Source organism: Aspergillus ibericus, assembly GCF_003184845.1.
Source record: "Aspergillus ibericus CBS 121593 unplaced genomic scaffold BO80scaffold_24, whole genome shotgun sequence".
Classification (NCBI taxonomy): Eukaryota; Fungi; Ascomycota; class Eurotiomycetes; order Eurotiales; family Aspergillaceae; genus Aspergillus; species Aspergillus ibericus.
In genome coordinates, this window is record NW_020292122.1 from 109,632 (window position 1) to 134,993 (window position 25,362).

The window sequence follows — 25,362 nt, forward strand, 5'->3', positions numbered from 1 at the left end:
AACCCTCCAGGCATTCACCAACCGTCTTATCAGCAGCTGCAGGATGCAACGGTCGTACCTGCATGAACTCGTCATCCTTGGTTCCTCATCATCACAATAGATGGCTCCGCTGCAGGCAACTGTCAGGCTTAACCCTTTGTGGTGCATCGCCGAGGTCGATCCCTGCTCGGTTGCATCCGAACCGGCGGACTGCCGCTTTCATCAATTAACATGAGTGTTTCAAAGCGCTCACGGGTGGGGAGACTTACGTTGCCAGCTGCCGCTGCAGAGCCACCAGATGCAAATTGGGTGCATATATAACGAGAGTCAAACCCCAGCAGTCCATCTTCCATTCACACCAGTCTCTCTTTCAACCAGTCCCTCCTTACCTCTGGTCTTTCCTTCATCATGTCCAAGTTCCTTCTTTGGACCGTCTCTGCGGCGGCCCTCGCGCGTGCCGCCACCCTCGAAGAGGTTTGCACTACGGCCTATGCGAAGGCCGCCGTGCCCGTCTCCGGCCTGGTGCCGGGGGTGGTGACCAGCCCTTCCAGCGTCACGGCTGCCCCGGTCTACAATGAATCCACTGCCGGTTCCAACTACTACCCGGCCGGAACCTACGACTACTGCAACATCACCATGACCTACTCCCATGCCGGCAAGGATGACAGCGTCCTGCTACAGTTCTGGATGCCCACTCCCGATGACTTCCAGAACCGTTGGGTGTCCACTGGTGGTTTTGGTTTCGCCATCAACGTCGCCTCCAACGTCCCCGCTGGTCTCCCGTACGGTGCCGTTGCCGGTCGTACCGACGGTGGCTTCGGCAGCTTCGACACCCAATTTTCCTCGGTGTTCCCTCTTGTGAACGGCACGGCCAACTACGACGCTCTCTACATGTTCGGCTACCAGGCCCATCACGAGATGTCCTCCATCGGCAAGGCCTTCACCAAGAACTTCTACAGTATGACTGACAAGCTCTATGCCTACTACCAGGGATGCTCCGAGGGTGGCCGTGAGGGCTGGAGTCAGGTGCAGCGCTTCCCCGAGGAATGGGATGGCGCCGTCATCGGAGCCCCCGCGATCCGCTATGGCCAGCAGCAGGTCAACCACCTGGTGCCCCAGGTCGTCGAGCAGACGCTCGACTACTACCCCGAGAACTGTGCCTTCTCCGAGATGGTGACCCTGATCATCGACGCGTGCGACGAGCTCGACGGCCGCAAGGATGGCGTCATCTCCCGCACTGACCTCTGCCAGCTCAACTTTGACCTCAACTCGACCATCGGCAAGCCCTACTCCTGCGCCGCCAGCACCAGCATGGGCGTCACCACCCCGGCCCAGAACGGCACCATCACCGCAGAGGCTGTCAAGGTCGCCCAGACCATCCTCGACGGTCTGAAGGACTCTGAGGGCCGCCAGGCCTACTTCTGGTACCGGATCGGCTCGGAGTTCACCGACGCCGAGACCTCCTACGACTCGACCACGGGCACCTATGGCATTGATATCTCTGAGCTGGGTGGTGAGTGGGCGACCCACGGCCTCCAGCTCCTCGATCTGGACAACCTCTCCAACCTGAACAACGTCACCTACGACACCCTCCGTGACTGGATGCTGGAGGGTCTCCAGCGCTATGAGGACGTCCTGCAGACCACCTGGCCCGATCTGTCCCGCTTCCAGGCTGCCGGCGGTAAGGTCATCCACTACCACGGTGAATCCGACAACAGCATCCCTCCCTCCTCTTCCATCCGCTACTTCGAGTCCGTCCGTGACATCATGTTCCCCAACCGCCACCTACAACGCCTCCGTCGAAGCCCTGAACGAATTCTACCGTCTGTACCTGGTCCCCGGTGCCTCCCACTGCAACACCAACTCCCTGCAGCCCAACGGCCCCTACCCCCAGAACTCGCTGGGCGATCTGATGAACTGGGTCGAGAAGGGCGTGGACCCGGTGACTTTGAACGCGACGGTGCTGAGCGGTGACAACGAGGGAGAGAAGCAGCAGCTCTGCTCGTGGCCTCTGCGTCCGTTGTGGAAGAACAACGGCACGGTCATGGACTGTGTGTATGATCAGAAGTCGATTGATACCTTCTTGTATGATCTGGATGCGTATGAAATCCCCATCTACTAGATGGTCGTGAGGATTGACATGTTTCTTTGGGGAGGGGGTTTATACTGTGTATAGCTGTGTAGAATATTGAATATAATCTTTATTCATGCGATTGCTGCCCTGTTGTGGGCACTAGACCGGGAAAGGCAAAGGTTAGTAATGCTCTGTAGTCAATATACATGCGCGAGTTAATGGTTGCAATCCTGCCTCATGTGCCCCCTGATCATTTCCCTTTGTTTGATCCTATTGTAGTGATGGGAATGTCAACGATGAGAGAGCAGGGCTGAGTGAGAAGTAAACGTGACTTTATGCTCGGATCCTAGAGACTACTTAGACTCGTTAAAGCGTTAACAGAGTAAAGAGTGAAAGGCTGTATCCATTGGCAGACGAGATGTTTATGGAAGATGTGAGGGTTTGGGACAAGAGTGTGTTTCTGCCTTAGGCAGCACATATGTGAACATGGCCTGACGAATGAGGCCACGAGGCATCACCTGGTAACAGATATATCCCTGCAATCTCTGGGGTGAGATGTCTATAGACTATGCTATCATTTTTGAGAAATGTATCCATTCGAGGCGCTTGGTACAGTCCAGTATGACCCATTACACTTGTACCTGCTCGCTATATTTGGTCTTCAGACAATATACCTAAACACTATATTGAGTTGGATCAAAGTTGATCCACTTTCCGGCCCGCGGATCGTTCTGGCGGGGTCTCCGGCCAATCAGCTACGACCCTGAAATGTTGTGTTACTCCGGCGTGATCACTCAGTGTTCAACGTCAAAAGGAAGGAACCTCCCATCTGTTCCTTCTGAGCCAGTCATCTCCGTCTCTACAAAATGTTGACTTCTCGTTGGGGCCTCAAGCGATTCTATCCAGGCTTACATTATCTCATTGAACGCCGTCCTAACTCGCGTTTCCATCGAGTTCTACTGAGAACAATGGCTTCCTCTCAAGGGATGCCTCCACGAAAGTTTCCTACCTCAGGCTACGTAATCTTGAATCCTTTGGAAAGGATTGAAGAAGAGGACCTGCCCCTCTACAAACCAGAGAACTATTATCCCGTCACTATTGGCCAAGTGTTTGTGTCTCGATACCAGGTGGTCTCCAAGCTTGGATACGGGACTTCCTCCACTGTCTGGCTTTGCCGGGATCTGCAGTAAGTACTTGGAAGGACATGCATTTCCCCCTCTAATCTGCTACAGAGAGCAACGCTACCATACCCTGAAAGTATGTGCGAGGGGACAAAGCTCCGATCGAGAGATTACTATCTCCGAGCACTTAGAGCAATCCAGCGAGACGACCGGGAAAAATATGCTCCGTCTAGTCCTGGACTCATTCGAGGTTGCTGGACCACATGGGACCCATACGTGCTTGGTTTACCACCCACATGGAATGAGTTTCGCGGAGTTTCAAGATCTGCTCCCTGATAAGAAGTTTCCAAAGGACCTGGTCCAACGAAGTATCCAGCTTACTTTGATCGCATTGGCTTGCATGCATGAAAGCAACGTGGTGCATACTGGTACGTCTATACCATCGGATCGAGAGGAAGGTCAAACTAAGGAATGGCAGATATTTCGCCGAACAACATCCTTCAAGGACTGGAAGGTGACGGTATCTTATCTGAAATGGAAGAAGGCGAAGTAGAAAGACCGATGGCAAGAAAGGTTCTGGACGACCGTACTATCTATTATTCCCGCCCAATGCCTCTTTGCGCAGGGCTGCCGGTGATCTCTGATCTCGGAGAGGGCAGAATCGGAACCAAGCACACTGGTGACATAATGCCGGGTATCTATCGCGCGCCAGAAGTCATCTTGGAAATGGAGTGGGATAACAAGGTCGATATTTGGTCCACTGGTACTACGGTGGGTGCATATTATACCAAGCGAATGATTTCGACTATAGTGGGATTCAAACTAACATGATGAAGACCTGGGATCTTGCAAAGGGCCATCACCTCTTCTTCGCCAAAGCAAATGGTGTATTCAGCGATGAGCAGCACCTCGCGGAGATGGTGTCTTTGATGGGCCCTCCCCCGCCAGAGTTTCTACGGAGGAGCAAGAAGTGCGAGGAATTCTGGGATCAGCAAGGTATGCCCCCTTTCCATCGGCCTTTTTTTTTTTTTTTTTTTTTGTTTTACTTGCTCCGTTCCTATTGAGTCATCTATTGATGTAAAATCTAGGAAACTGGAAAGGGTCTATCTGCATACCAGAGCAGACCTTTGAGTATAGAGAGCTGCAGTTTTCCGGGGAGGGCAAAGTGCTTTTTCTCAACTTCCTGCGTAGAATATTTCGATGGCTACCGGAGGAGCGACCCAGCGCCGAAGAGCTTGCATTCGATGATTTTTTGATGCAGCCCATACTGGCATCAAGGAGGTCATCTTTTCAAATAGGGTAGGAGTCAATTATCCAGGCATTAATAAGAAGTGTGGTACACTAATATCAACTTCCTACGTTCGTTGGAGCGACATTTGATACTCCGTAGACCTAATGGCAAATGTCAGGTACCACGTAGTCCAAAAGGAATATCATCTCCCTTCCTCGCCCTGGCATAGACGGGTAGAATGTCTCGAGCGGTAATCTTCCGTCACCTGTCGATGGTCGTTCTACGGTGGAAATGCGCTATACCTGCCGGTACTCCGTAGATTCTTTCGGTATATTGTCGAGTAATATCCATTTGGCTTTCTCTTTGACCAAAACATAACCAACCTCGATACACCCCGACCGTCTCAAATACCAGTTAGAGCCAAGGGACGACGACCAGATAAACCGCAAACTCAGTCCCGACCATGTCGATATACGTTCCGTTACCGTTCGTGACATGGATTGCACCCTGGCGATGTGTAACATCGACGACCACGGCAACCACTGTGGATGGAGGCTTGATTCGAGTCGCTTTGGGGAGTGTAGTCCACTCTATGCCTTCGCAGGTATTGTCACTTATCGTTTTGAACGGGCATCGAAAAGCATTAGTACATTTCATTCGCTTGTGCTTAGAGTTGAGCAAACCTTCTGAGCAACGACTCCCAAAAGCGCTTCCCGTGGGATGGGATCGAGTTTGTAGTTGTCTATCTCGTTGGCCCTGCGTGGATCCTTCTCTAGAGCCTATAGTCCAGTATTACTTCCGTTAGAAATGGAACGAAGGGAGTCCGATGGCGGGCTGCGACAGACAATTGCAGTAGAGGGTTTTCCGGTGCTTTAACCCGGCAGGGCGACGACTTTCTTGCCCTCCTCCATAGAAAGCTCATCGATATCACCCGTCACGGACAACAAGGGAGGATCTTCAAAAAATCAGCCCTAGGACATCTAGCCAAGGCCTCAGATGCTCTACCTCTATTCAACCCATCCGCATAGGCTTTGAAAACACCCAGTTCCAGTTCATCCCACGTTTCACCCAGTCTAGCTGGTAGATAGACCCGCTCCTCCTCGCGCATGTTAGCGATGGATGCAAGTCCCAGGCCAGCGGCAGAGAGAACGACCCCTGTGTCTCCAAACCTCATCCGCATATTCCGTAGTGATTCCAAGTAGATAACCCTTTGCTTCGCACCTTTGGCATCAGAGGAGGGTCTCCCGCTGGTCAGAAGCTGCAGAGCCTTCTCGACCCGCTTGATCTCCGGGTCTTTGGGATACGTCCGGTGGGCTGCGTTAAGGATGCGCACTTGATGAGCTTGGTCACCGCTTCTTCGGCAGTCAGACCCATATCGGCTGCTTCTTGCTGCTGGTGGAAAGGGGGATCCGCATTCAGACAGATTGTCCGGGAGAAAAAGGTCCAAATCAGAGTGATTTAAGGACCGCTATGAACGAAAGTGGGTATTGCTGTCAAGTCCGCCCGGAGGACCTGGGACCCACTGGCCCCACAGTCTACGAGTCTTTTTTCACCATCACACGAGTGATGCTATCGGATATTGTACAGCATTATGCAGAGAGATTCCCGATGTGACTCTAGGGGTTTCGAATAATAGCCTACCTGGCTAGCACGTTTTCGCTTCAGGCTACAGTGGATAGCGTCATTTAGGTCGTGGTAGATCAACCGTGATTTATCATTATTCTTGATCTAGTAGGGTTAGGGCTAGCATGTTTCCGGGTAATGACCAAGTTGCTCCCGGAAGCATCTGCCGCAACCACCCGGCGGAGACCACGAATACACCATCTACGAGGCATACAACACAGATGAGAATACCACCTTTCGCGAGCACCAGCCGCAAGACACCCACTCATCGAGCCTTATCGTCGGTGGTGGTCTCGGCGTCGCGCCCAACGGACTACACGTCCTCGAGCGCCTCGACCCAGATCTACTACACGACGTAGTCCAACGAAGATACATGGTAGACCACAGCAACCTGAGAACCAAACACGGCCACTTGCTCATGAGGTTGCCCTCCTCTGGAACCTGTCCATCATCCAACCGCTACTCCCCGACACATCCCCTCGGAATCAGTCGTCACGCCCTCTGGCAGGGTCTACGTCGCCGCATCCCCGACGCCATTATCGTCAACAAACGCGTATCCAGCGTAACCGCCAACCCGACAGGCCCCAACACCATCACCTTCACAGACAACAGCCCCCCCATCCACGCAGACCTGGTCATCGGCGCCGACGGCCTCAAAAGTATCGTCAAACAGGCCTTATTTCCAGAATCAACCGAAGATCCCTACCCTCCCCACTACGAGTATCCCCCCTGCCCCCACCACCACCAGCGACTTCCCCCTCATCCCCCGCGGCTCCATGACCTTCCTCTTCAGCGGCACCGGTTTCTTCGGGTACTTCTACGCCACCAGCTCCCCTACCGCGCCCTATCGGTCCTCCCTACACCACATCTCCCCCCCCCCAGGCGACACCCTAGCGTGGTGGACCACCTACTCCCTCCCTACCCCTACCCCAACCCCTAACCACCCACCTCCGTACCCGATACGCATCCTGGACCGACCCAGTCGTGCAACACATCCTCCCCACCCTCTCCGTGGAAAATATCTGGCCGGTATGCACGTCCCCGTCTCTACCGACCTGGGATCGCGACGGGGTGGTGCTAATCGGCGACGCGGCGCATACCCTCCCTTCTACGTCGGGACAGGGATGTTCGATGGGACTAGAGGATGGGGAGGCTTTAGCTCTCTTCTTAACACATTATCTTCGATGTAGGGCGGTTTTGGGAGTGGGTTATGTATGTTGGGATGTGGGTTGTTGGTGAGTTATTCTCATGGAGATTGGAATGGGGAAGGAGGGGGGGGGGGGGGGGATGAGGCTAATGTGTGTAGGGTTCTTTCCGGGGTGGGTGGGAGGATGGCAGCGGGGGGTGTTTGAGTATGATTTGCCTGGGGAGGTTGGGCGGGTTCTTAGGAGGGATAGTGAGTGTTAGGGGGGGTGGGTTGAGCAGGGTTTGAGTTGGGGTCTGATGTTGGATGGTTGTGCAATGACAGAATGGACAGGCTGAGAGCAGATTCATGCAACTTGTTTCTTTTTGACTGTCGTCTTGGGCTCAATCTAGTCAATATACATGAGTCTCACAAAAGACAAAGCTATAATAACAGTGGTAGGCTTAAATAATCCAAGGGTGTACTAGACAGACTCCTCATGCACAGCTTCTAATTTGGCCTCCACAGTTCGTTCACCCACAGCCGCCCCATCGAAGATCACCGCCACCTGCTCCAACGAGTATCCCTTCGTCTCCGGGTAGAAGAAATACGCCGTGACACCAAACACCAGCAGCACAACAATAAACACAATATAGTACCTCCACTCAATAGCATCCATGGCAATCGGATTGACAAACGTATTGAAAAACATGCCAATAATCGTGGCCACCCAGGTCACGGTCAGACCGCGGGATCGCAGACGATACGGCCAGATTTCGCAGGGGTAGGAGGTCAGGAACGGTGTTCTATGGAGACAGTCGTTAGTGGTGTCCAGGCTAAGGCATTTGGCACTTACAGAGCAATGCAGTAGCCGGCAAAGAAGATGAACAGGAAAGGAATGACAGCAGCACCGGTGGCAGCATGCTGGGTCACGGTAAAAGAGCCGGAAAGCGCCGTGACGAGCACGTAGCTCACGAACATGATGGCTGCAGACGCCAGGAAGAGCGGACGGCGACCCAGTCGGTCGATTAGGAACGCCCCAACCGCAGCAAAGACGAGATCCCACATCTGCAAGCACGCCGAGATGAGCGTCTGGTTGCGGACACTCGTGATGCCAACCGAATCCAAAATAAGTGACAAGTAATACGACACCACTCCGTTTCCTGACCACTGCGCAAAAAAGCCCAAACTGATGGAGATCATCAAGCGCCATCGGTTCCCCGGAGTCTTGACCATGTCCAGGTAGCTGGCGCTGCTGTGGGCCTCCTGCTCCGCTCGGATAGTTGAGCTGATCTCGGCGAACTCGTAGGCCACAAGAGGTGATGCCTCGTCGCCGGCGGCGTGGTACCGAGTGAGAATGGCGCGGGCCTCCTCGTCGCGTCCCACAGAGATCAGCCAGCGCGGGCTCTCCGGGGCGAATAGGAACCCCGGCAAGCCGACCACCGGCACGAGAGCTTGTAGAACCGATGGGAGGCGCCATGACCAGGAGGAATCATACGTGCGGGAGGCAAAAACAACCCATGCGGCGACGGTACCGCCAACGTACCACCCCGACATGAACAGCGAGTTGAGGATGCCGCGGTGAGTGGGGTACGCGACCTCGTTAATCAGTAGAGGGACGGCGTTGCCAAACAGGGCAGAAGCAATCCCGAGGAAGAACCGAGCGAGCATGAATGCCACCGCATTAGGAGCAGCCGTCTGGAGCGCGCAGCCCAACGTCAAGAAGCAATACCCAATGTACACACCAGGCTTGCGTCCATGTTGGTTAGAAATCCATGCTGCCGTTGGGTATCCGATGCCACAGCCGAGCCAGTAGATCGCATTCAGCCAGCCCAGCTTGGCTCCCGTGGGATTGTGCATAAAAGCTTTCCACTGGGTCAGGGCTTCGAGGCCGTTCATGAGAGACCCGTCATAGCCGTTGGCGGACGAGAACATAACAAGAGAAAGGATAATGAGGTTGAGGCGCACCAGATGGGGCTGCTTGTACCATGCCGGCCCGGGTGGAAGAACCGCCGCCAGCTGGTCCTCCCCATCCGGCTTGCTTGCAGTATCGATCTTGCTGATGCCCATGGTCCGAACGGTGTGGAAGAAAGGAACATAGGAGCGTGGACAAGGGTTGGGATGGTCCGAGTTATAAGTTCAGATAGACTGCCGGGCGACTGCCGACGGCTCGTCATTCGTCGAGGCCTTGTAGCAACTTCCTTCCCGTGGCGTTTCCGAGTGACGATGTTGGCGCACAAGACCATGATCTTAGTGTGTCTTACCCGGCGTAATACTTCAGGAAATCCCAGCACTAGGGAATCTCACCACTCCTAGCGTGGCGGATATACCCATAGCCACCACACGGAAGCCCCAGGCCTGGTCACCAGACCTGAATCCCTTGACGCACGGGTTTGCTGGGGAAATGCATGGCAGGAGTGTGGGGAGAACCGGGGATGTCGGGGTTGGGGCATCGGAGAGAAGCCGTTGATCGAGCGGAGAAACGGAGAAAAGGAGAAACGGAGAATTGGAAGGAACTAAGAGCAGTCGAATGGGTCTGGATCCCGCCCGGCACGCAATCAGAACCCTCGGTCTGGTGGAGCTACCGACTCCGTCGTCCGAGTCGGGCCATTCATCGTCCATCCATGCATCTCACGGGATGCAACTCAGGAGAGCGCAACCACCGTCCACATGTCCAGAAATCTCACCGATGATGTGTCGTAATGGGACTAGGATCAGCATGCCGGCAATAAATCTGCGAGCCAGCGCCCTGCTGCTCAATGTTCCGACCACACCACTACTCCAGAGGACGTTAGCAGACCACAGGCATCATGCCGTACGTCCACGCTGCTGCCGCTGGGACGGACAAATCGTTTGTCCAAATTGAAAGCGCCAACATTGAAGACCTCATAAAGCAACTGACCACCGATGAAAAAGTGGCTCTGTTGACTGGTACGTTGTCCGACACGACGGGAATTCACCACGCTGACAGCTATCGGTGGTAGGCGATGACTTCTGGCACACAGTTCCAATTCCCCGGCTTGGGATCCCCTCAATCCGACTATCCGATGGCCCGAATGGCGTCCGCGGCACTCGCTTCTTTGGCAGCGTGCCAGCCGCGTGCCTGCCCTGCGGGACGGCCATCGGGGCGACCTTTGACAGAGACCTCGCCGTGAAGATTGGGCATCTGATTGCTGCGGAAGCCAAGGCAAAAGGCGCCCACGTGGTGTTGGGTCCTACGATAAACATCCAACGCGGTCCACTGGGTGGACGCGGTTTCGAGTCGTTCTCAGAAGACCCGCTTTTGTCCGGTATCATGGCCGGATATTACTGCAGAGGATTGAAGGGAAAGAACATCATTGCCACACTGAAGCACTTTGTATGCAATGACCAGGAGCACGAGCGGATGGCAGTCAACTCCATTGTGACGGACCGGGCGCTGCGGGAAATCTACCTCTTGCCGTTCATGGTCGCCATCGGCCTGGGGAAGCCAGAGGCTATCATGACGGCATACAACAAAGTGAACGGCATTCATGCATCGGAGAGCCCGGCGCTTCTGCAGGACATCCTTCGAGGAGAATGGGGCTGGGAAGGCCTGGTAATGAGCGATTGGTAAGGACGAAGTAATTTGCTTGCTGCATCCACGTATTCCATCTGGGTTAACTGTCGTCCGCAGGTTTGGAACATACAGCACATCGGAAGCCATTCACGCCGGGCTGGATCTCGAAATGCCGGGCCCCACGAGATGGCGCGGCGGAGCGTTGACACACGCGATCATGGCGAACAAGGTCCCTATGGCCACCGTCAATGCTCGCGTTCGGGCGGTTCTTAAAGTGGTCCAGCAGGCCAGCCGAGCAGGGATTCCTGAGCGAGCCCCAGAATTGCAGCTGAATCGAGCGGAAGACAGACGGCTCCTGAGGAAGATCGCATCCGAGGCAGTGGTTCTTTTGAAGAACGACGGGGGCATTCTCCCGCTCAACAAGACCAAAAGAGTCGCCGTCATCGGCCCTAATGCCAAGATTGCTAGCTACTGCGGAGGCGGCAGTGCAGCGCTCAACCCCTATGAAGCCGTCACTCCATTTGAAGGTATCTCAAACTCAGCGACAGGTGGCGTCGAGTTTGCCCAAGGTATATACGGGCATCAAAACCAGCCGTTGCTGGGGAAGCGCTTTCGTACCCAGGAGGGCCTTACTGGGTTCACCTTGAAGATCTTCAACGACCCACCGACCGTCCCGGGCAGGATCCCTCTGGAGGTGCGACGCGAGACCGACTCGATGGTCTTCTTCCTCGATTATCATCATCCAGAGCTCCAGCCCGTGTGGTTTGCCGACGCAGAGGGGTACTTTATCCCGGACGAGTCAGGGCTATACGACTTTGGTCTCTGTGTCCAAGGGACGGGAAAACTCTTTGTAGACGGGAACTTGCTAGTCAATAACGCCGATGTACAAAGGCCAGGCCCGAGTTTTCTCGGAAGCGGCACCGTGGAGGAAAGGGGGACGATGGAACTTGTGGCCGGGCAACAGTACAAGGTCCACGTGCAGTGGGGATGTGCGAAGACCAGCAAATTCAAGGTTCCTGGGATTGTGGACTTTGGCCATGGGGGATTCCGCTTCGGAGCGTGTAAACAACTACCGCCTCAGGCAGGCATTGAGGCAGCAGTGCAGCTGGCTGCAAGCGTTGACCAGGTAGTCCTCGTGGCTGGGCTGAGCGCGGAATGGGAGTCCGAGGGCGAGGATCGCCTGAGCATGAGTTTGCCTCCATATACCGACGAGTTGATTTCCCGCGTTCTGGAGGTAAATTCGGATACGGTGATCGTCATACAAAGCGGGACTCCCGTGGAGATGCCATGGATCAAGAACGCGAAGGCGGTACTGCACGCCTGGTATGGAGGCAATGAAACTGGCAACGGCTTGGCGGATATCATCTTTGGCGACGTGAACCCGGTGAGTATCTTCGCCCCATCTCACCTTTGCCGTACTAACTCCCCGCTGCCTACAGTCCGGCAAACTCCCACTCACCTTTCCCCGTCACATCAAGAACAATCCCACGTACTTCAACTACCGCTCCGAGGGCGGCAGGGTCCTGTATGGCGAGGACGTCTATGTTGGCTATCGGTTCTATGATGAGATCGAGATAGATCCGCTGTTTCCATTCGGTCACGGCTTGTCGTACACCACGTTTGAGCTCTCCGATTTGTCCCTCACAAGGGAGTCAACCACACTGCAAGCCACCTGCACGCTGCGCAACACCGGATCCAGGGCTGGCGCGGAGGTAATCCAATTGTATGTGGCGCCAGTGTCGCCCCCCGTCAAGCGCCCAACCAAGGAGTTAAAGGAGTTCCGAAAGGTTTGGTTGGAATCCGCAGCAGAAGAGGCCGTGACAATTCCACTCGATCTGATCCGCGCCACAAGCTTTTGGGATGAGAAGAGCAGTAGCTGGTGCAGTCATCGCGGCATGTATCGTATTATGGTGGGAACCAGTAGCCGGGGAGTGTTTCTAGAAAGTGCTGTGGAGTTGGATGAAACGACCTTCTGGTCGGGTCTCTGAAATAAGGAGTCACCATGGGATGCATCACATCATCCATTACCTCTTGACACGGTCCGTGTCGACCCAGGTTTGTAGATGTATGGTCACCATGCCTTCGCTGCTGTCCAGACGGGACAAGATGTCGGTCGATTGTCGGAGATACTCTGCCGCTCGTTTCGCTTCGGGGTCCGCTGGGTGAAACGGGCACACCAGAAGACTCGCCGCAATATCGCGCACTTTATGTGCCAGATGTAGACCATTCGCTTCCAGATTAATCTGCGGAAGGCTGTAGAGTATATAGAAAAGCTGACGGCAGAGGTCCTCCCGCTGAAGCCACAGGGCCTTGGCATCTGCAGTGGCCTGTGGGGGGGGCATTGATACCGATGACTGCATCTGTTCGTGCGCCTGGGCTGTCTCGAGTTGATCGATTAGCAGACTCTGTAGCCACAGATGCGTGACATGCAGATTCGCTCGCATCGAAGCGAAGTGTGATTGTACGTCTGCCCCACAGCCACTTCCATCTCCATGGGTGGCCATTTCCGCATCTAGGGGCTGCCATGCCCGTAGAGGAGGTGGGATATCCTCCAGTAAGAACCGCAGGCTATGAAGACGGCCCTGGAGGTAGGCAACTTGCAGAGTTGGATTGCGGGCCCTTACACAAGGGCACGGCTCGGCCGATGGCTCCGGGCACGGACTCCGGACCGCAGCCCAAAAAACGCGTGAATGGAGGATGAAGCCCGTCACCAGGCAAGGGACTGGGGACGGTGGCAGGAGCACTTGATCCTCAAAGATCATTTCGTCATCCACCTCGAGGGGCATCAGATCTTCTGGATTGATGGAATGGAGCAGGATGGGATCCAGGTACCACAATCGCTCTCCTAAGACATTTTGTAGTTGGTTGTGGCTGGTCATATCAGCTGCGGTGTATCCCGCGACGTCCGGGACCTGGCACTTACACAAAGCCATAGAACATCAGCCAGAAGCCCTTTTTCCGCAGCTGAGTCTCGATGCAGTTGAGGCCATCGTACTCAGAAATCCGGTGCAGGTTCAACAGACGAGCGATCTGTGTTGCTTCAACATCCAGCATGCGGGACATATTGTGATCCCCCCACTGGCGGAAGGCGGCGTACAGCAGGTAGGAGATGGCAAATTTCTGAAAGTTGACCTGATCGAAGTAGGTCGAGTCCCTTAGCCGCATGATCTTGTCATAGCAGTACCGGACCATTTCCTTCCGCGATGGAAATCGCAGGGGTGGATGATAGGATTGATAGAGCTGGAATCTGCTGGGCATGGTTGCGATGACCACCGCGGCGATAGCCGTGACTAGGCTGAGGAATCCGCCGTCCTCGCAGTCACGGCTTTCTTGCAAGGACTGGTTAAAAGAGGGTCGGTGCACGATGGGGATCAGGGGATACAGATAGTCCAGGTAGTCCTGCATGATGAGGGTAAAGAGCCCCCGGTCGCATAGATCATCGGTGGGATATTTGATGGCCTCCGAATCCCTATTGTCTGCAGGCACGGGAGAAGATACCCCTGGGGCCGCACGCATACGCTTCCTGCAATCATATTAGAATGTACCTTGGACTCCTAGGCATCCTGGCCAGCGTACCGTTTCTTCGGGCCTCGCGTCCGGGAGGGGGACAGGAAGGTGCAGGGCAGGTTCAGCCGGGCGCATCGGCCACATCTGGCTGTCGCCTCAGAGGATGACGGAGGCGGGTGGCATTTGACCTTGCGCTTTCTGCAGATATCGCAGGCCTGGGTCGACAGGTCCACGCGAAGGGCCATGATGCAGACACCGACAGGAGCCAAGGGGAATCCGGCCACGACGGTTGCGGTTTGTCACAATTGCACCCACCGCCTGAGGCAGTCAGGCCTAGACGTAGAAAACCGTTGTGCGATATACTGCTGAGTCAGCTCGCATAACCCATGGTTTATGCTGCCACCCATCCAGGGTGGCCTCATCTCTACCATCATTTGTCGCTGGCAAAGGAAGGCAAATGAAGGACATTACCCAGTAAAGTCAGACACAATTCAATTAGTGCTCTCGGATAACAGTAGTCATCGTCCCCGAGTGGGTTGAGGCTGTTCAACGCCCTAGGCTTCACGTCCCGCAGAATATATTTTGATGGTCCCCTGCCTAATGGGAGTAGTCTCTGCACGGAAGGGCGAGTTCGCAGCGACAAAAGGCCTCAAGAGATGAGAATCAAGGTATGACTCGATGATATTCGACCTATGGAGTTCTAGGCCAGATAGATGGAGAAATGGGAACCAAGGTGTAGACAGAGACTGGGTCGGAAGGCAGGTTACATTGCCAAGCTGTTCGCCCGCTCCAAACATCATCCCAGTGTCACAGTCCCAATTGCCCATTGCCACCACGGCACGTTCCGTCTCAAGAGATGTCTAGCGCTTGTGATGGTTCGATTACGGCGACTCGATTTAGGGGGATCCCTACAAAGACAAGTGACCCAACCAAGTGACTAGTGTGGACATTGAGCCTCCCAGGAATTGAGGTGTATGGAAGGTTACGATACGGGAGAACGAAAGGATTATAAGGATCTTCATAGGGATCGCACAAGATTATGACCTGGGTCAGGAAATATTAGATATGATAGGAAATTAGACCATGAATCAATCGTTAGCTCGTAGACCGATGCATATAAAACCCATCACGCCGTGATATGCAGCCGTCCCGGACGGCGGCAGAGATTCGCTCATAAACTCCATAAATGATCAGATGCATGCGGATTTAGCTGTCAGTGTTGGCACACGTGAAGCTGTTGCTGTTGGCATCGTTGTGGATGGCCGTGCCCGAGGCATACAGACCCAGGACACACAGCACGAGACCGAACACGGCCACCGCCACATTGAGCACGAACAGCGCGATCTTGCGGGGGCCGGCAAACCACTGGCCGTAGTTGAGATGCAGCCAGTAGATGCCGCTCAGACCGTAACTGAACCAACTGGCGAAGAGGGCACTCTGACCACTCCGTTAGCTGCGGCACCAGAGAATAATTCAAGGGTTTACTCACAATTAGACCATTGAGATCACTGAACACGGGGATGGCCTCCGCAATGATCCACGCGACAACCCAGCAGACCACGCCAAGACCGATCCAGATGGCAACCGAGCGCCGGCTGCGGCTGTGGATGAGATCGGACTTGTGGCAGGCCCGGAAGTAGATATACTTCAGACCAATGTGACCGTTCACCACACCGGCACCAACAATCTAGAATCATCAGCGACCATTGATAGCGAAGAAGATCTGCCGGGAACACTCACGGTGGGAATGGCAACACCATAGGCAATCTTCTTCAAAAGAGGACCGGCAGAACTAAGGGCGGGGGATTGGACGTCCTTGCCGACATAGTAGTAGATGACGCAGGCAGCGGTCACGTACAGGGCAATCTCAAAAGATTGCAGCATGAAGAGCGACTTCTTGAAGTCCTTCGGGGTCTCCATCTCGGCAATCAGACCAAAAAAGGCCACGTGGGCGCAATAGGCGAAGACGATGTTGGAAACGGCGCTGAAGGCCGTGTAGAGGTTGGTGTGCACGGTCGCTTCGATAATGCGACCGGGGTGCTTTTCCACACCGACACCAATCATGGTGACCATGACCGCGCTAAAAATACTAAGGAAGGCTGAATGACATGGCTTGTTAGCCCAGACTCGTACTGGAGACGATCGGGAACAACTCACAAGCAAATGAGATCAAGGTCATGCCCTTCATGGTGCGGGGGATGGAGAGGACGATGCAGATGACCATGCCGATGACGCTGAACACGATGGAGCAGGTACCGTGATCGGTGATGGTGTTCATCATGACCCGGAAAGTCAGGAGATGGCTGCCCATGACGAAGATACAGAAGAGGAACTGGCCCAGGCCAAAGAGTTCGCGGCCAAAAGGGCCCATGAGGATTTCTCCGGCATCCGCGAGGTTCTGAATGTGGGGGTACCGCTCCCTGAACAACCCAATGTTGTAACCGGTATAAGTGGCGAGAATTCCGAGGCCAACAATCAGGATGACGGCCCTGGAACGAATTAGCCGGTTCACCTGTGAAAGACGGTGGGGAAAAGCTTACGGGACGAAACCCAGGGTAGCCACGGCGGCGGGGAGGGACAAGACACCTAGTGAGACGGACTCACAGATCATCACTGCGGGGGGATTAGAGTTTGCTGGGACCAACAGGGTAGGATCGGAGAAGCCTTACGCAGTCCACATTGCCTATCTGACGCATTAGCAGGGGAATTGGGCAGGCGGGGATGAGCGAGTGCATTCGATCACATACCACCACTTCAGAGTCTTATACTTGATTTCGGCAAACTCTTCGTTTCCAAAGGCATCAGACTCCTCAAAGCCGGGCTTGATGTTCTGTTCCACCTGGCCGAGATCATCCTTCTTCTCGTCGATGCGATCCGTCGCGTAGGGTGGGGGACTGTCATGAATGGCCTCCATAGTGATGAACAGGTGGTGCACTGGGAGGATGGAAGGTATAGGGAAGACGTAGGGGCGAGGAGGAGGGAAAGAAGAGAAAGCAGGCGAGGGAGAGGGGGGAATATAAGGAAGACAGTGGAGAAGTCAAGACCCAAAGAGAAGGATTGAGTTTCGGGGTGGGCGAGGTGACAAGCCGAGAATTCTGGGGACACTTAGTTGAGGGGGGCCCGCGGCTGCTGTGGGGAAACCGCCCCTCGTGTGTTTCTACCTTCTCGTCCTCAGGTTCCAGGAATCCAGAGGTTCTGCAGGCTGCTCGGCCCCGATCCGAGCCGATGACCATTGGTTATTGGTCATGCCCCCCCGAAGACGGCCATTCCGGACCAATCAGATGCTCCGACTCACGTCCATGGATGTAACGTTGCCAAGCACTACGACTTGGTCGCTCCAGCCGGACTCTTCGACCGAACAGAGTGCATCATGAGCTCATGGCTTCCTGCATGACCCGCTAGATGCTTCCCCGCAGCGCAATCGCGTGTCAAACTGGCACCAAACCATGGAGATGCGGGCAGGTATCAACCATGTGGTTTACCTAATGACAGTTGGTAAATGACAAGGCCGGTGCCCACCGCACTAGAGTAGCCCAGATCCGCTAAGCAGCTTGGGGCTTAGCAACACACCGGTGGCCGACTCGGTCCAGGAGCTTAACGTTAAACTGAGCACACCGAACACCTTCAAAAGCGGACAACCTGGCTTCACTTTTTTTCGTACCACGATGTAGGTGCCATATAGATGGATTTATTTCTTTTCTGTATACAGAGAAAGAAGATGACTACTATGGCATTCTTTCCATGATTGAGTAGAACACAGTTATTCTCGCCGTCGTGGCAATAATCTCTGCCGGGCGGCGGTGGGTGGACGTGGACAGAAGCGAGCGGGCAAACAATGGCCCGGCCAAGCAATGCAGGTACCCGCCACCCACCAATGCGACGAGATTAATAAACAGATGATAGTTAACTAACACAGGGCTTGGTCGCTTTATAACCGGCAGGATCATCTATCTATGGGCCCACAAGTTCGACAAACAATCCAAAATATTTCTGTTGCCTGTTTTACTTAGATGAGCGAAAGCACTACTAGTTATGGAGACGGAAACCTAAGCTAAATGTTAGACTTCAAATGAGATAATCAGTCTATCAGGCGTATTTTGGAGAATGAGATAGTGGAAATTTATAATACTATCAGATATTTACAACTGATAGCCAACTGTTCGTTCATCACTCTTTGATGGGTGAAATAAGATACAGCAGTCGCGGCCGTACGCCACGCAACCGGATTATTCAAACCTCTTGGTAACCACGATGCTGGTGCGCTCCGTCGTCTGTTCGCCTCAGGTGTCCTACCGGAGTAGCACCAGCCGAGTCCGGGCCGCGGTGTGAGATCTGATGGGGCATGACTCGGGCCTCTTGAAACTCGGCTATTTTTCATCCCCAAGAATGGTTCTCGAAGCGAAGAACACGTCGAGGACCCAAACTTTGCCGGTAGCGCCGGCAATTCAGGCCTCTTTCGAATGCTGCATACGAGAGTACCCGGCCAGAGTGGCCGGTGTAGCGCCCCTCTCCTGGTGAAAATGAGGGTGGCGAATTCGAGCCACAGATGGAACATTCTAAGAGAAAGGAGAATTGAGCATCGGAGTGTGCCGATGGATCGGCTGCTATCTCCGCCCCGCACCAGCCGGATCGACGTGGGTCACGTGAGCTCCCCCACCGTGGCAGTCGTGGGGATGGCTGCATCCTTCACCCATCATTTACCGGAGACAGTACTCTTTAGCTGTTACTGCCTCCATTCCTGATAACTTTGCATTGGTCCTCTTCTCCGAGAAGTAGCATCATGCATATTACCAAGGGGTAAGCTAGCTTGTGCTGCGGGCATTCGCTGACATCTGCGGGAGCCTCATCTTTCCCTCTCTCTTACCACTACCATGAAGCCGCGTCGCTAATCTTCCTTCCTCCAGAGCTACTGCTCCTGATTGCAGGAACCTTTCACTCGCAAAAAGATCTGAATGCCGTGCCCCGTATCGCCCGCGTCCTACATGATACTCTAAACCCGCTTCTCTCCCGCCGGCACGTCCGACAACCCCACGGTCGAACTGCATTGCTCTACGCGGCACAAACCGGGCAGATTGGGACGATCTATCACCTTCGCACCACTTCAGCCTCTTGCGGAGCTTTGAACACCGATCAAGGGGGCAATAATATCGATTATCTGCCGACCCTTGATCCAGATGGGCGCGACTCGCAGCAGTTCAAGCTTCCGCTACTAGCTTGGGCCGCTATTCACGGTCATGTTCCGGTCGCGGAGCTCTTGCTGGATAGAGATCTTGCTGGATAGAGCTCTTGCTAGATATGGGAGCGTTGGCTAATCTTCAGACTATAGCGAACCGAATCGCGCTCGCACGCAACGGAAATTGGCCACGTGGAGGCTGGCAGGCTGCTTCTTGGCCATGGCGCAAGCCCCATTCGCAGGACTGGCTGGCTGATAGAACCGCGTTGATGTGGGCGGGTTCCCCTCGCCTCCAGGTGGCAACGGAGCTCTGACCCACTGTCTCTTTGCTATCCCATTTGGCACAGCAGGGTCGCCAGGATATGGTGGTATTCCTCAAGGCGGGACACCAGTTCACCAGCGATCCATACACCCACACGTTTTCGCCGACAGCCAGACCCGGTCCAAGCGGCGGTACTAGTAGACATGAAGGAATTGTGCGACAGCTTCTAGCCCGAAGGGATCTGGATATCAATTCCCAAGATAGATGCGGGAACACGGCGATGACGTGGGCATCCAAACAGAACAGTAACGAATTGGTCCAGCTGCTGCTAGAGCACGGGACAGATCTGGCGTATATGCATGTCCCGGGTCCAAGAGCCTTCAGACCAGCTAGAGTCATAGGTGGTACTTCTTCCACGTGGTCTCCGTATCGCCAATGGTTGATTTCATTCCGCCCGGTGGAAGGCTTGAGACCTTATCCGATGGATGGCCAATTCGGCCTAGACGGGGCTATGTTTCCCATAATAGTATGTGTGGTTTGAGATTTTCATCCTTATCCCAGCTGGGTTCATTGCATAAAAGTGGGTAGCATAGCTCAAACATAGCATAGACACCACTGGTGAAGAATCATGAAGTCCTCTGACATGATCCAGCTAGGCTGGCCGAACTTGACTGAATCATCTAATACAGGCTGCATTGACTCCAAAGGATGCAGCAAGATAAATTATCAAGAATGAACATCACAGAGGAATGCCGTCGACAGAGTTCGTCCATAATAAAGCGATCCTGTCACACTAAGACTGTGTGAAGTGCCTCATGAAGAACCCAAAGACAACAATGAAGACCTCGTGCATCAGCATGAGGTTGTCAAATACCTGACAAAGGGCCTGGAAAGAAGGGTATCGAGTAGCGTTGCAACGGCAAATAGCGATGCCGGTAGACAGACCGCGATCCGGGACATCCCTTGATGCCTGAGGCACCCTTCAGAAGAACTACGCTTTCACCCGTACCAAGTACGACTAGAGATGCAGTCACGTTCCATGTCCTCATTTATCATGACGTGTGATGTACATCCCACAGTATATAACTCATCATCCATCGGGAAGTATCTATGGAGGTCTGCACATCCCAAGCCTGCGGTAGATTTTTAACCATAATAGTCCCAGCACGGCAACCTACCAGAAATGTCAGGTCAAGTCTGCTCGGCCACCGAGATAGTCAACTACTGCCTAGTTATTGGGTAGGCAGCGAGGGGGTTTGGTCGCTGGGTGGCCTCTGTCGATAAGAATTCGGAATAAGGCATCCCTTGACGAGCGCATATTCACTGGGAGAAAGGACAGATATAAATAAAAGCCTACGGCATGACATGGCCTGGCTGTGTGGTTGACTGCTCAACTATAGCAGACAAAGGCACTCGCAACCGCACTTTTGACGTGATGACACCCTTCCATTATGACTGGAACAAAGAGAGGCTTCCTATGGGCCGGGAGCTGTGTGCTACCATTGCACATATCTTAGATGTGGCCGGCATTCCGAATGTTCTCTGGGGCAAATACATGATCTTTACCTACGACATGGGCCCTCTGCGTAATGGATATGACTGACTGGGACAGAAAATTGACCAACGCCAGAGGTGGCTAGAAGAAGCCCAGGCTGAAGACGCGAAAAGGGTCCGGAAGGTGCCGCCACCACCGCATGAGCGATACTACATCACCAAGTACGACGACAGCATCTCCTTCATCATCCCCGATGACCGGATCAATGATGCGCGCGATGCTTTGCTCCTCGCTGGATTCCCCCTGTGTACCACGGGATGCGTGTGCTTTGATTGGAAAACACACGAGATGGTTCCATGGCATCACTTCCTGGGAGAGAATGGCAACACCGCGGAGAACCCCGCCTTGAAGCTCTTCCGTCGCTCGGACGTACTCTTTCGCTTTCCAGACCCTGACCTCGCCCCCCCAGCACCCGACGACCCCTGGTATATGTTGACGAACGATCCTCGACTCCCCGCGGACGATGAGGAGCGGCGGGGTGCCAACCCGGAAGGCCGGTTTGATGCGGCCCTCTGGCCGATCAAGATTCCAACTGCGGTGAAACTGTACGAAGCCCTGATCCTCCTGCGCTGCCGCGATAACGATTATCACAGCCATTCCGACGGCAGTTGGACTGGGTGGTCAAAATACCTGGCACGGAGTCTGGTCAAATCGGGTCGTATCACGATCCCACAGGTCGGAGAGCTCTACCGCGGAGTCATTGAATGGGACCAGGCCGATCGCCTTTGGTTTTGGGATGGACAGCCATCGCTGCTGCGCCAGCACCTCTGGGAATCGAAGGCTTGCCTCCTCCCCTTCCGGACCGCTGCCCCCCTGATCTTTCCTTGCATCGCCGGCACCATACTCTGGATGAACACGGCGAGATCTACGCCAAGTTTCTGGAATATTGTAGCCGGTTTGGGGACGATGTTCGGTCGGATGGCGAACACCCCAACAAGAGGGATGGACAGGAAGCAGAGGACCAAGGGGAGAGTGCGTAGGTTCAAAAGACCAGGCATGGAACTCTGAGCGGAAGATGATTGATCTTGTCTGTTCTATTCTCTGTCTTCCCTGTTTTCTTCTAGCAGAATCGAAATACATCCAACGTACTTCTTTTGGTTCATCCTTATCATCACTTGCTTCAGGCGACTATAGTAATGGTATCATATGTATGGGATGCCCCAGGAGGAATCAAGTACTTGCTCAGCTCTGGCTATGAAATTTATTGTGCATTCGCTATCGACACAGAAACCTGTTAGTAGCTAGTCGTAACCTCAATTTTGTCTCAGCTTTTTCTCGATCATCCTCTCACTAACCTGACTCTGCCCAAGAGCTGCTGGACTAATATAGTGGAAGTAGGACAGTAGCTACAGACTCTGCGTATCTAGATGTGTTCATCAACAGGTCGTAGTTGTAACTTACTGCTCCTGTCACTGTTCTCTCAACGCTTCTTTGATGCACCCTTCGATACGCTACGGAGTAGTCCTTAACCCCGTTTGAGCCTCGTGCTACGTTGGAAGGACAGCAGACAACAGGCAACAATATCTGATTCTATTCTCTCCGTTCTCTTTGGGCTGCTTACATTCCTAGACCAATCCTGCAGGCGAAGGAAAGAGCTCGAAAACAAGGATTGGCCACTGGGATCAATATCGTTACCCACGTTATTGTGTGTCTCACAACATCTGTCTGGAATCCAGGCCAGACCGTCATCGTCTACCATACTCTGAAGGATTTGCTCTACAATTAGCAGAATCTTCCATCCTGCTTCATGAATTACAGTATGTCAGAGGCTGTAAAAGCATTCTCTTGGTATTTCTCTATAACCCTCATCACCTTACGACATCCAAAAGCGATATAGTCTGTCATCATATTCCCAACAGCATGATTGCCTAATACCGCGCTAATACCAAGCCTCCAAGACTACAAGTTCCAATCTTGGATGCCCAGACCAATGTAGCGCCACGATCCTCACCAAACCACAACCCTCATATTCTGCAGTGCATCAGGTGGACGTAGACCGATGACCACCATCCCACCCGAAGACACAGAGTTCATTCATCCTTGAAGCTAGGAACATGAGACGGTGTCCCTGTAGTCAAAGACCGCTTCTTCTTATCCACCAGAGACGCTGCCCCTTAATCAAAGGCCCCCTCTTCTCTTCCCACAAAAATAATTAATACCTCGCTGGGTTCAAAGCTGTCGAAACCACACTGCACGGATCCTACACGTCAATTCCCAACCAACCCACGTCAGTCCACCCTCAAGTCACTCCCAACCTGTTTGAGGCGATCTCCCAAGGAAAGGTCCAGTAGCTGCGATCTGACGTAGCCCGACAGACCACTCGAGCCATTTCAAGCCATCTATCCTCTCGTAATCCTCATACCTCGCTGGGTACAAAGCTTGAAACCATGCCACTGACTACTTGTAACCAAAACCAAAGAGCAGCATAGGAAGGCGGCAGAGACTTTTCTTTTCTCTGCACTGTGCGCGCTGAACAAGAGCATGTCCCGTATCTAGTCAGGCTGGAAAGGTTCCCTGGTTGATGTGTAGGGATAGATATTATATCGCTTCCGGCGTCTGTTCGAACGGCCTTTTAAACGGGATTCGTACTTGACTGTGTGAAAAGCCCGAAAGGCAGCGACGGTCATTCGTGACCGTACACAACAGCAGGATGGGAGGGCAGCAGAGATTTCCTCTCCTTGCAGTGCAAGCTGGAGAAGAGCATGTCCCTTGTTTAGTCAGGCTGGAAAGGTTCCCTGGTCGATGTGTAGGGATAGGTAGTATACCGCTTCCGATATCTGTTGGAACGCCTTTGTAAACGGGGTATTCATACCTCGCTGGATACAAAGCGCGAAACGGCAAGAATCATTTGTGACCGTACCCAAGAAACAGCCATGGGAAGGCAGCGGATGGATTTTTTGGTGGCATTGTGCATGTTGGAGATGATACCTCGTGCCTGGTCGGGCTGGAAAGCTTGCCCTGGACGGACATCAATGAGGGCAGACATCAATAAGGGCAGATATCAATAAGGGCAGATATCAATAAGGGCAGGCATGCTAGTGTCTGTTCGGGCTCAAAATCTTGCCCTGGACAGACATCGACGAGGGCAGACATCAGTGAGAAAATGCTTCAGCAAGGACAGCCATCGGTGAGGGCATGTACTGGTAACCAACAGGCAAGGCAGATTTCAGACCTCGGTGGTGACAGGCCTAACAGTGCATTCATACCATGCTGGGTACAAAACTCTCCAACCGTGGCCTGGTCACTTGCTTGTCCAGCCAGCTTCGCAGGAGACGCCACTTCCCATTCAGCTACTATGCGAGCAGCGAGTGACGGTTCCATCCCACAAGATAATCACCTAGTGATGCACATGAACATCAATACCCAGGGTACGGGGCAAGCCGCAAACCAATTTCAATGACCCAGTGGTGGCTAAAGCCTGCCATTTTACCCAGGTGATCAGCGACACGAATGGAGAAGGTCAGATCATGATACGCTGCATTTGTTGCGGATGCGTCTCTTCCATTATGCTGTTGGACTGGGTTTCAAAGAATCCACCTTCTGGTCTCTGGCCGATGTCGCATATGCAAGAGCATTGGCTATGACATGGCATCCGCTGACCAAGATAGCTAAAGGCCAGTACTAGAAGGTTGGCCTTGCATTCAGTGTTGCCTGTTTGATAGGCTTGATGTGGTCAGCTGCGTGTCCATATGGAAGGCCAAAGTTGGGCGATGGTGTTGTGATATATATAATGCGGATGGAGAATGATGGGAAAGGGGAGAAAGGAAGGGTTTATATAACTTGCCTGGAGGCAATCGCGGAGGCAATATCGGAGACACCCGGCTTAGGGCACATCATCGCGTGGTAGTGGTAGTAGGCAGCCTCCGACATTGGATTGGAAATCTCCGACTCTACCCCCATACGAACAGCCTGTACTGCCTATTGGAATGGTCTAGCAGATTTGCCGCCTCAGAAATCCAAGCACCCACAATTTGGAGGGACATGGCGATCAGCACCAGCACCACCTTCGACAATCTCCTATATTCAACCGCCTGCATTCACCCGTCCCACCCATCACCGGCTCCCCCCTCTACACCCGATGGATTCCAGTAAACCCACCACCACCATGCTCATTACTCCTCGGGCTCACCCTTCAAGCCCAATACACGCCACCTACACGTTCCCCTTTCACCCCCC

The 25,362-nt window shown here is 53.7% G+C and overlaps 9 protein-coding genes across 9 annotated transcripts; 5 read left to right on the plus strand and 4 right to left on the minus strand.

Annotated features, from left to right (window-relative positions):
• Positions 1 to 387: 387 nt before the first annotated feature.
• Positions 388 to 2,101, plus strand: BO80DRAFT_445798 (tannase and feruloyl esterase; the record flags this gene model as incomplete). The annotated part of the gene is made up of 2 exons (XM_025721510.1): positions 388 to 1,738; positions 1,785 to 2,101. 2 exons carry the CDS (start codon positions 388 to 390, stop codon positions 2,099 to 2,101), a joined length of 1,668 nt encoding a protein of 555 aa, XP_025574419.1.
• Positions 2,102 to 3,039: 938 nt separating this feature from the next.
• On the plus strand, positions 3,040 to 4,477 carry BO80DRAFT_357757 (kinase domain-containing protein; the record flags this gene model as incomplete). The annotated part of the gene is made up of 5 exons (XM_025715856.1): positions 3,040 to 3,239; positions 3,286 to 3,602; positions 3,653 to 3,945; positions 4,011 to 4,170; positions 4,263 to 4,477. 5 exons carry the CDS (start codon positions 3,040 to 3,042, stop codon positions 4,475 to 4,477), a joined length of 1,185 nt encoding a protein of 394 aa, XP_025574420.1.
• A 1,705-nt stretch (positions 4,478 to 6,182) lies between these two features.
• On the plus strand, positions 6,183 to 7,204 carry BO80DRAFT_476531 (FAD-dependent oxidoreductase; the record flags this gene model as incomplete). Its single annotated transcript, XM_025723230.1, has 2 exons — positions 6,183 to 6,748; positions 6,777 to 7,204. Coding segments are annotated over 2 exons (994 nt in total), but the record flags the coding sequence as incomplete, so codon positions are not given.
• A 431-nt stretch (positions 7,205 to 7,635) lies between these two features.
• Positions 7,636 to 9,221, minus strand: BO80DRAFT_357481 (general substrate transporter; the record flags this gene model as incomplete). The annotated part of the gene is made up of 2 exons (XM_025715840.1): positions 7,636 to 7,957; positions 8,008 to 9,221. The coding sequence occupies 2 exons, from the start codon at positions 9,219 to 9,221 to the stop codon at positions 7,636 to 7,638; spliced, it is 1,536 nt and encodes a 511-aa protein (XP_025574422.1).
• A 616-nt stretch (positions 9,222 to 9,837) lies between these two features.
• BO80DRAFT_465540 (beta-glucosidase H) lies at positions 9,838 to 12,815 on the plus strand. Its single transcript, XM_025722727.1, has 4 exons — positions 9,838 to 10,082; positions 10,136 to 10,742; positions 10,807 to 12,073; positions 12,129 to 12,815. The coding sequence occupies exons 1-4, from the start codon at positions 9,962 to 9,964 to the stop codon at positions 12,675 to 12,677; spliced, it is 2,544 nt and encodes an 847-aa protein (XP_025574423.1). The 5' UTR covers positions 9,838 to 9,961; the 3' UTR covers positions 12,678 to 12,815.
• Positions 12,436 to 14,441, minus strand: BO80DRAFT_408823 (beta-glucosidase; the record flags this gene model as incomplete). The annotated part of the gene is made up of 3 exons (XM_025717858.1): positions 12,436 to 13,560; positions 13,613 to 14,212; positions 14,266 to 14,441. 3 exons carry the CDS (start codon positions 14,439 to 14,441, stop codon positions 12,714 to 12,716), a joined length of 1,623 nt encoding a protein of 540 aa, XP_025574424.1. The 3' UTR covers positions 12,436 to 12,713.
• A 777-nt stretch (positions 14,442 to 15,218) lies between these two features.
• On the minus strand, positions 15,219 to 17,319 carry BO80DRAFT_494276 (neutral amino acid permease). The gene is made up of 7 exons (XM_025723863.1): positions 16,944 to 17,319; positions 16,866 to 16,879; positions 16,737 to 16,809; positions 16,354 to 16,685; positions 15,937 to 16,295; positions 15,686 to 15,883; positions 15,219 to 15,633 (listed from the first exon to the last, which is right to left on the minus strand). Exons 1-7 carry the CDS (start codon positions 17,108 to 17,110, stop codon positions 15,403 to 15,405), a joined length of 1,374 nt encoding a protein of 457 aa, XP_025574425.1. The 5' UTR covers positions 17,111 to 17,319; the 3' UTR covers positions 15,219 to 15,402.
• Positions 17,320 to 19,376: 2,057 nt separating this feature from the next.
• BO80DRAFT_107798 (uncharacterized protein) lies at positions 19,377 to 20,299 on the minus strand. Its single transcript, XM_025713385.1, has one exon. The coding sequence runs from the start codon at positions 20,028 to 20,030 to the stop codon at positions 19,512 to 19,514; it is 519 nt and encodes a 172-aa protein (XP_025574426.1). The 5' UTR covers positions 20,031 to 20,299; the 3' UTR covers positions 19,377 to 19,511.
• Positions 20,300 to 21,011: 712 nt separating this feature from the next.
• Positions 21,012 to 22,194, plus strand: BO80DRAFT_476534 (uncharacterized protein; the record flags this gene model as incomplete). The annotated part of the gene is made up of 2 exons (XM_025723231.1): positions 21,012 to 21,217; positions 21,272 to 22,194. Exons 1-2 carry the CDS (start codon positions 21,067 to 21,069, stop codon positions 22,192 to 22,194), a joined length of 1,074 nt encoding a protein of 357 aa, XP_025574427.1. The 5' UTR covers positions 21,012 to 21,066.
• Between the last annotated feature and the right edge of the window lie 3,168 nt (positions 22,195 to 25,362).

Bases quoted from the DNA above. Each gene is read 5' to 3' on its own strand.
- BO80DRAFT_465540 (XM_025722727.1), top strand. From the start codon at position 9,962: ATGCCGTACGTCCACGCTGCTGCCGCTGGGACGGACAAATCGTTTGTC. The intron at 10,083-10,135 runs GTACGTTGTCCG...TATCGGTGGTAG, and splicing joins AAAAGTGGCTCTGTTGACTG to GCGATGACTTCTGGCACACA. The intron at 10,743-10,806 runs GTAAGGACGAAG...TGTCGTCCGCAG, and splicing joins GGCCTGGTAATGAGCGATTG to GTTTGGAACATACAGCACAT.
- BO80DRAFT_494276 (XM_025723863.1), bottom strand. From the start codon at position 17,110: ATGGAGGCCATTCATGACAGTCCCCCACCCTACGCGACGGATCGCATC. The intron at 16,296-16,353 runs GTGAGTTGTTCC...CATGTCATTCAG, and splicing joins GACCTTGATCTCATTTGCTT to CCTTCCTTAGTATTTTTAGC. The intron at 15,634-15,685 runs GTGAGTAAACCC...CGGAGTGGTCAG, and splicing joins GTGATCTCAATGGTCTAATT to AGTGCCCTCTTCGCCAGTTG.
- BO80DRAFT_107798 (XM_025713385.1), bottom strand. From the start codon at position 20,030: ATGACTCTAGCTGGTCTGAAGGCTCTTGGACCCGGGACATGCATATAC.